General features: G+C 47.4%; 1 protein-coding gene across 1 annotated transcript; it reads left to right on the forward strand.

Annotated features, from left to right (window-relative positions):
- The first annotated feature begins 1,404 nt into the window (after positions 1-1,404).
- Positions 1,405-3,777, forward strand: LOC124649002 (transcription factor TCP13-like). Its single transcript, XM_047188687.1, has 2 exons — positions 1,405-1,814; positions 2,541-3,777. Exon 2 carries the CDS (start codon positions 2,562-2,564, stop codon positions 3,438-3,440), a length of 879 nt encoding a protein of 292 aa, XP_047044643.1. The 5' UTR covers positions 1,405-1,814; positions 2,541-2,561; the 3' UTR covers positions 3,441-3,777.
- Positions 3,778-9,573: the final 5,796 nt, after the last annotated feature.

Raw genomic sequence — 9,573 nt, forward strand, 5'->3', positions numbered from 1 at the left:
TCTAAAACGAGAAAACAAGAAACAGTAAACAGTTTTATCTAAAACAGAACTAAACTACGACAGAATTCATCTAAAACAGTTTTATCTAAAATAGAAGTAAACTACAGCAGAATTCATCTAAAACAGAAAACAATGAATAAGACAGAGTTTTATCTAAAACAGAACTAAACTACAATAGAATTCATCTGAAACAGTTTTCATCTAAAATAGAACTAAACTACAGCAGAATTCATCTAATCTAAAACAGAATTCATGGTTTCTAGAGTGATCATGTAAAACAGAAACTAGGCTGATCATCTTAACCCTAAACAGAAACTACCAGGGAGTGCGTCATGTAAAACAGAAACTACAGTGATCAAGTACCTCTAGTGTTGAAGAAGCTGGAGTGCATGTCGACGCAGAAACCCCCTCCGAAGTTCAGCGGAGGGTCCACGGCGACAGGGACGACGTTGTTTGCCCTAGTTTCTTCACGGCGACGTCGACATGGTCCGCGCGTCCCTGTTCCGCCGCCGCTCCCTTGTCCACCGCCGCTCCCTTGTCCACCGCCGCTCCCTTGTCCACTGCCGCTTCCGCTACCTTGTCCCGCCGAAGGAAAGGAGAAAAGACTGCCGCTGCCGCCGATGAGAGAAGAGCCGTGCGGGCGCATGAGGCCGACGCGCCGCACAGGAATCGACGGTGGAGCGCCTGTACGGCGAACGAGCCTCTCCAGCAAGGATCCATTCACGAACGGCGCCGCTGATCGTAGACCAGACAACCCGAGGGTTCCAGTACTCCGCCGAGACGAGCTCTCTGGTGGTTCTTCGGCCATTGGGGACGGGAGAGGAAGCGAGAGGAGAGGACGCGATGAGATGCAGAAGAGAGGAGACGAGGAGATGCCGTATATAACAGCGATCCTTTTGGAAATCAAAACAACAATTGCCGCCATGATTTTCGGCAGTCTGGGCGCGGAAGGAAAGCTCAGCTCGGCGGGGAAGGAAGTTCTGCCTCGCGGGGAAGGAAGGAGAGACCAAAAAAATCCAAACTGCCAATGCATGCCACGAAAAAATAGCGCCAGAAATTTCTCTCAGCCGCGCAGATTTCGTTCGGGTTTTTTCCTGCATCCATGCGACGATTTGCATGGCCGTAATTACTGGGCTTTTATGGAGAAAATATGGAAACTATTTTCTGGTTGGTTGAAACAAACGTTTTTGGCTCCAGGAAACGAACCACTAATCTGCTGCCTTGGTCTTGCTGTTTTTCATTAGAAGCCTAGAAATCCTGGACGGAGGGAGTATTATACATGTTAGCTATATGATGACTACAAATGATATAACATCTTGTTATAGCCAACAGTTGGCTATACTATTAGAATTGCTCTAACACGACCACGTACGCCGTTAAGATCCAAGGTAAAAAGGACAGGAGAGCGCTAAAGCTAGTGAGGCTAGCTGCTGATCATTTAGTTGCTGTCAGCGAGCCGGCACCACACAAGTTCTCGCCAGTGAGAGCTCCCATTGTAGTAGCGTACACACCAGCTAGTATTTGTAGTTAGCTATCAGCGCAAGAGCAGCTCGATCCCTTTCCAGTTCCTTTCCCATCCAGACACAGCTAGCGAGCTAGGGTTTACACAGTGATTATCGATCCATCACCGGCCACCCGCTTCCTCGATCTCCCACCTGGCCGGTCCAATTCCGGCGTGCGCCGCCGAGGCAATTGGCCGGGCTTTCCTTAGCCAGCGAGATCGACGGCTTACCTCAGCTCCACCCAGTGCTAATTTTGAAGCGACCTACGGGAAGAAGCTTGCTCGGCCGGCCAACACTTGCTCCATCATGGTTGTAAGTATAGCTTACACTCTAGTATTTCTTGGTGTGTAGATCTGTCTAGGCTGTTTGCTCTTCTCGAGTATTTCGACATCGTTCTTGAGCTCCTCCAATCCCCCGATCGAGTTGATTAATCAGAGCTGCACCTGCAGCCGGATCCATGAGATAATCTCAGATGGTCTCGATCGATCTTGATCTGATGCTCGCGTGGTTTTCAACTTTCTTTTTCATCGCATCCCTTTTCAGTTTCCACTACCCCAATTATTTCTGGCCGGCTTCTCTCCCTAATTCCGGAAGATATATTCTAGTACCTGAATTTTGATGGATAGGCAAGCTTGGAGAAGGTGCTTTACTGCAGTCGACTCCTGTTTGCAGAGATTTGAAATACACTTCTTTAATGAGCTCACTTTGCTAAGCTCAGTAAACTTATTTAGTGCGGCTATGGAGTTTACTGCTAGTAGCCTAGTACGACGTATGACGCTACAGTGTCCTAGCCACAAATTATCAATCAGCTCTTGTTTCCATGTGGTACCATCTCTTGTCACCATGTGCGAATAAAGCTGCTCGTCGTCAGTGGAATAGTGCTGCTGGCTAGATGCTGAAATCATGAATGGATCCACCACAGTACATACGCGCACTGTCGTCGACCGATCGCTGCGTCATAACCTCATTTTATGCTCCATTAATTAGTTGTCGATCTACATCGTCGTCTCTCACGGTCGATTAATCAATCATGTACAGGTGTGACGATGAGCGCCTGAGATGATAAGCGGCAAACGTGGAAACGACGAGGAGCTGCAGCAGGCCAGCAGCCGCCGGAAAATCGAGCACCCGGCGGCAGCCAAGGCGCTGCAGGCCGCGGCGAGCTCGCGGCACTGGTCGGCGTCGACGGAGTCGCGGATCGTGCGCGTGTCGCGGGTGTTCGGTGGAAAGGACCGGCACAGCAAGGTGAGGACCGTCAAGGGCCTCCGCGACCGCCGGGTGCGCCTCTCCGTGCCGACGGCCATCCAGCTCTACGACCTCCAGGATCGCCTCGGCCTCAACCAGCCCAGCAAGGTCGTAGACTGGCTGCTCAACGTCGCCCAGCACGAGATCGACAAGCTACCGCCGCTCCACTTCCCGCCGAACGATGACGACCTCTTCTCCGGACACCACCTGCAGCCGCCCTCCTCGATGGCCATGGCCATGGTGCCGCCGTTCTCACACGCCACCTCGAACGCGGCATCCATGCTTGTCGACAAGGCGGCGGTGGACCACTGCGACGACGGCGACCTCAAGGGGTTCATGAGCCTGAGCCACTCGCTCGGCCTTGTCAACGGCGCCTCCATGCCGTCGTTGGCTACCCATGCCAGCCCATACCACAATCACCACTTCGCCGCTCATGAGGCCTGGAGCAATGGCGGCGATGTGCACGACATGGGCGGCCATCGCGCTTCGCATCATCAGGTGGCGGCGGCTCACCACCACACGCCGTTCCCGTCGCTGCTGTCGTTGGCCCCGATGTCCCAGTTTGTCTTCTACTCGCCGGAGGGAGGGTTCGCCATGAAAGATGGTTCCGATGATCAGTTCCCCGTAGATAACCTTGACGACTCGCAAGGTCAACTCTCGCTGAGCTCAGCGAGAAGCTTCCTTCACTCGTGAAGCCAGGGTTGATTGGTACTACGTACATCATGAAATGGATATGATCTAGCTGCTCAAAGAAGGTACGTGTAGATTAATAAACAAATAATGCTCCTGGAGCAATATTTTACTGTTTTTTAGGCAAGTAATGGTGCGGTTTAAGATTTCAGAGGGAACTGTTTTGGATGTATTGGAGTATATGTTGAAGTTAAGGTTTTTGCACCCCCCCCTCTCATGTGCAATGCAATTCGTTGCTTCTTTTTTATACAAGAAGTAACCGTTGATTGTCTTTTGTAAGAATTATTTAATAAGTTGTTTGGGGAGATTTTCTGCTTAATAAATTTGGTTTCTTTTCTAAGCTTTATATCTCCATTAAGCTATTTGTTACATATATCTGATAATTGTTGCTTCCATTGTTGTATATAGATTCTTTTTATTGCATATCGAGCGATTCTTCTATATTATTACAATACGTGTGACATTATCAACTAATATAATTTTTTCACACAAACATGTATCAATCACACAAAACTATAGATAATTTGTTACACTAGCTAGCTTCATACTCCTACATAGTAAGATCTTTCTGTGGCCTCTTTGAAACAAGTTTAAGGTAACTATTACTCCATCCGGTGCTAAAAAAGTTGTTCAACTTTATCTAGACATGAATATATATAAATATATTTTAGTTATTGATATATCCGTATCTAAAAAATTGAGCAGTTTTTTTAGACGTAGGAAGTACAAGCTAACTTATTTTTGGCACTACCCAGTCTATTTTACTTACTTGTATCTATGGATTTATAAGTGTGCATGAAACTTTGATTACAAATACTACATGCAAATTGTTTAACCAGTGGTTATAGGAGAATATTGCCTTTTGAAGTAAATATGCCTAGGTTGACTTGGAAATAGCTATTTCTCACTCATTGCTTATAGCCCCCATGAGACACCAATTTATTTCAAAATTTCTAACCAAATAGTTAGCCTCAAATTACGTAAAATTTGTAACAGATTGTTCTTGTAGCATTGACATGTGAGCCACATGATCGATCATGTTGCCATGTTGCGGTTCTTAAATATGCAGATTTGTAAAAACATGATGCACGATAAAGTGTCATTTCCGGAAGACATAAAATGCTTGAAAGTGTTGGCATTCCATAGCTTTTATAGTTCAAAAAAATATTTCATTCATTTAACTGGTAAGAAAGTTAGTGAACATACTAGTTCCTACCTCCAAAAAAAGGTCCATTCATTTTGTCAAGACAATATTTCGACCAATAATTAACCTATTGACAATACTCCTATTATATGTATATTTGGACCAATAATGAACCTATTGACGGTACACTAGAAAAAGCAAAAATTACACAAATTGGAACTTAGTTGGGATCCCACTTGACAGTTGACACCCTAAATTTAGCATCTAGAAAATACACCGGTGCAGCATGCTTAGTTTATGACATGAAAGTGGTTTTACCTATTTAGAACTATCTAGTCTTTGATTTTTCTACTTTGAGCGAAAATTTTGATCGAAATCTCCTTTTCCCGTTTCCTATAGAAAATGTTTCAACGAAAGTTTTTCCCTTCTCCTATTCCCCATGAATGCAAGTAGTATCTTTTGTTGCAAACTATTAACTTTGCATGATTCAAGAGCTAGCTAAATGGGTGAGGATGTGTGAGATTATTCCCATTTTAGCAGAAAATAATGCAAAAGTCTAGTGCGCTGAAAACTTCATTTTTTTGGGGATTTGGAACTAGCTAGCTTTGTGCTCAGTCAAGTTTTGCACTATTTAATTTGCATCGTGATTCATGCTGATCATGAGTTGCAACATAAGTTGTAACTGAAATTTGATAATATCATTTGACTTAGAACGAAATTAGTTCTCAGTCGATGGAGAATAGTCACACTCTTGTTTTCGTCTACACCCTTTTCTTTTTTGCACTCTCAGGCCTTAGAGACCTACATTCTGATCCATATGGCTGTGAAAGAGTATATCCAAAATCCTAGACCGCCGCCATATCCTGATATCCAGCTTCTACTATAGATGGTAGCAGAACGCAGTTTATCTTACTTTTCTCAATGGGGAGAATAAAAAAGGTTGTCATGCATCATATATATTTTTTCATATGGATGCATGGTCTTCCGGGCTCAACGCGTGTGCTTCATTTTGCGCGACACGCCGTACAACCATAGCAGCAAAAAACACTGTAAAAATCACTCTCGCTGCCGGCCTGCAGTGCTCGCTGCGACATCGATCCACACGACCTTGTTAAAAGTGGCACACGTAGAAACCCATTCGAGCCCGGGACCAACGCACAATTAGCTAACACGCGTACTGATCGAGGCCTTTACAGCTTACAGCACGTACACGCGCATGCTTGGGGCTTCCAGAGGATGGCCGGCCGGCTCAAAGAGCACGCGCCGCCGCAATGGCGCATGGCCGCCGGTGTGGGGGCAGAATGAGCCAGAAAAGGCTTACTCTTAATAGGTTAATTGAACATACTTAACGCACTGAAAAGGCTTACTCTTAATAGGCTTACTCTTAATAGGTTAATTGAAAACATATGGGTAGCGTAGAGTTTTAAAAGTTTGCCGGCCAGCCCGCACTGCATGGGCCTGTAGCTAGGGTTGCATGCATGCACTGACCATGAAACTAGCCCTGCATATTCGTTGAAAGAGTTAGCTCTGTATATCTCCGCAAATATAAAATTAAAAGGACTCCATTTATCCAAAATATGATCTGAAAACCCTTGGAATCAAAGAGGTTTAAAATTTAAACAATTTAGTAGAAATTGAACATACTTAACGCACCTTTTGTAGTTTTGTGCAAGGTAATACATCGACGGTACTTATTTGACGCCGAAGGGCGATGACAGCAGATGATTTAGTCAGAATAAACATGTTCACATCCCAGCACGTTCATCAATTCGATCGCCCGCATGTCACACATGTCTCGTCCATCCATCAGCTTTCTTCCCATCGCGGCAAATGCGCCGTGCAAACAGTGGATCTAGCCTAGGCTTTCGTCACTCGTCAGGGTGCCGCGAATTGTGTGATGTACCAGGTACATTCACCTATCCCATCAACAGGAACCTATTGCTAGCTAGGTGAGGCAGCTACCTCCTGAAATCTCTATCATCTGCGAGGCAGTACACAGTGGCAGACTGACGGTCTTCTTATCGAAATCAACCGCGCGCCCGTTTGCGTCGAGTGGCTCCAGCGGCACGACGTATTTTTTTGATTTTGCATTTTTCAACATAAAAACATAATTTACATAGTACAGAAAGAGAAATAAAAATATAAAACCTAATAACGCCTACGCCTACTCGTCGTCGTCGTCGATCACGAGGAGCTCCGGTACCACGCAGCGGAACATCCGTCGGTGCCACCGCCGGTGGTGGAGGTGGAGCAGCCCACGCCGGTGGTGGAGGTTGAGCGGCCCACGTCGGTGGTGGAGGTGGAGCTGCCCACGCCGGTAGTGGAGGTGGAGCCGCCCACGCCGGTGGTGGAGGTGGAGCCGCCCATGGGTTGTACGACGGAGGTGAAGGCGGCGGTTGCACTGGTTGCGGGGCCGAGTCCTCGAGCGCCCGTCATAGGGCATCTTCCTCCATGAGGCCCTACGACGGCATGATGACGGTGGCGTACCGAGGCAGCGGCGGCTGCACCGGTCGGTCCACCTTCGAGATGAGGATGCCGAGCCTCTCGATCTCGTCGCCCGTAATCGTCGTCGGGTACTCGAACTCCCGGCCCTCCGCCATGGCCGCCTGCCATTCCTGGAAAATGCAGGCGACGTAGTCGTTGCTGTCATCCTTGGCCTCCTTATTGTGGTAGGCCATCGCGTCACTGTAGTCGTCGTCCTATGGAGGCGCCGATGGCTGCCGTGTTTGATGACGAGGCGCGGTGGATAGTCAAACGGGTAGTCCCTGTCGCCGAGGAAGCCCGCCTTCCTCCTCAGATCCTTCTCGGTCTTGCGCCAGGTGCGCTAGGTGTTGGAGTCGACGGCGAAGGCAGGATCAGCGCGGAGGTCCGGCGGCAGTACCACACCGGATCTCGGCACTCCTGTCTAGCTTGCGCGGAGGCACGGGCGGGATAGGCACCCGGAGGTGGCTTAGCCGCCAGCCACCGCCAGGCAGGTGCACGTCCCGCCAGCCTTCGCACGGCGTCCAGTTCTTGTGCATGAGTCGTGCCACCTCGACGGGCAGCGGCACCCTGTGTGCCCACTCCGCCTTCTTGGTGCAGCTGTCGGACGCCTCGAAGTCGTTCTTCTTCTTCCCCATGGTGATGCAGCGACACGCAGTCGTGCGGGGTAGGAGCGGAGGTGTCGGTGGTGTGGGCGATGGCAAGGACGATGTCGGTCGACTTTTAAGGCCGGGCGCGCGCGGGACATGATGTCATTGATGGCGGTACAGAAGCGCCCAGCCGCCACCCGCCAGTGCGCGTGCAGAAGAGCCAGCTGCGACATTGATGGCGAAGGCTGCGACACAGACACAGAAGCGATGATCACCGAAGCGTTACGCTCGATACAGCCCTATGGCTCGCTGCTAGGTGGGCCCGGTCAAAAAGCGAGTGGTCAGTTGGGCGTCCGTGCAACGTCCGTTGCGACGTATCCTAGGCGCAAATATGCGCGGAGTTTGCTCGCTGCGAATGAACCGGTCACTATGCGTCGTTCCGCTGGAGCAGCCCCAGACGCATTTTCAGGTAGATGCCCTTAATTCTGTGATATCTTCTTCTGAATTCACGCACGACAGGAACGAGGCGTTGGTGCGGCAGATCGGTACGAGAAAACCGATCCGGCCCTTTTCACGGCCACCGAATAGTTTGATCCTTGTTCTAACTTCTAACGATATGACACTGAATAGCTACCTATCGATTCCTGCCGTGAGTCTTCAGAAATGTCCCACGCGCGGATGTCCCATCCGGTATGCAGGATTGATGATACTCTAACAATGTCCATGAAGCAATTTTCGAACTCTCATTTAACCGAAGAACCAGAGAACGAATAGGTATAATCACTCCAAAACAAATTTGATGTCGCTATTACAGCCACCACCGAAAACTTGCAGGAAATTTGTTCCATGTGCCGCACTCGCTCCTCCCCGCGAGCGAGTCTCATCTGAACACAACCACGCTTGTCGAAGGCATATTTGGGCTGTATGCCTACTTAGTGAAACAAAGATAGGGAATTGACTCAGGGAAAATAAATCAGCAATATCACACTCAGTAAGAATCCGGTGTACGGTGCAAATAGATTCTCCCTCCTATCCATAATAATTATCGTAATTTTACTAAACGAGTAGTACAAATTTAAAATAAGGGGGGGGGGGGGGGCCTAACGCTCAGTTGACTGAGACATAACTAAATCTCAGTCGACGACCGATCGTACTGTATGTGATGTTGATGTTCCGTTCGTATGTCCATTTTGTTATTTATCCATGACTTCCTTTTATCGTATTGGGCCACTATGCCACTGCTTTTATATGGGCCGAACAAGCTAGGCGCTCTACTCTGCAACGAATATGGATGAAACTGTCCATTATATTTATATGATCATTCTTATAAAATATAGAAGACACTTATTATCAGCTGCGATCTGTATGCAACTGAAAAAGTCGTAGTTGCAATCTATGCGCAACTAGAAAAATTCCAGTTGCGATGTAACTACAAAAATCTTAGTTGCGACCGATATGGAACTGATAAAAATTCAATAACATATATGTAACTGGAAAAATGTCACCCGCAACCACTGACATGCAGTTGGAAAAATCTGAGTTGCTACGCATATGCAACTGAAAAATTCTCAGTTTCAACAAACATGTAACTAAAGAAGATCAGTTGCAACCCATATGTAACTAGAGAAATCTCGGTTGCAACTGACATGCTACTGAAAAATCTCGGTTGCAACCGATATGCAACTAGAGAAATCTCAGTTGCAACCGACATGCAACTAAAAAAATGTCAATTGCAATCCATGTGAAATTATCAAAATCCTAGTTGCAACTTATATGCAACTGAAATATATAAGTTGCAACCGACATGCAACTGAAAAATTATTAGTATCAGACTATTTCTATAAAAACATCCGAAGACGTGCATTGATTAACACAAGCAAATAACAATGTGGAGACAAAGTAGGACGCGTGAAGGTTGTAA

This window comes from Lolium rigidum, chromosome 4 (genome assembly GCF_022539505.1).
Source record: "Lolium rigidum isolate FL_2022 chromosome 4, APGP_CSIRO_Lrig_0.1, whole genome shotgun sequence".
NCBI classification, from domain to species: Eukaryota; Viridiplantae; Streptophyta; class Magnoliopsida; order Poales; family Poaceae; genus Lolium; species Lolium rigidum.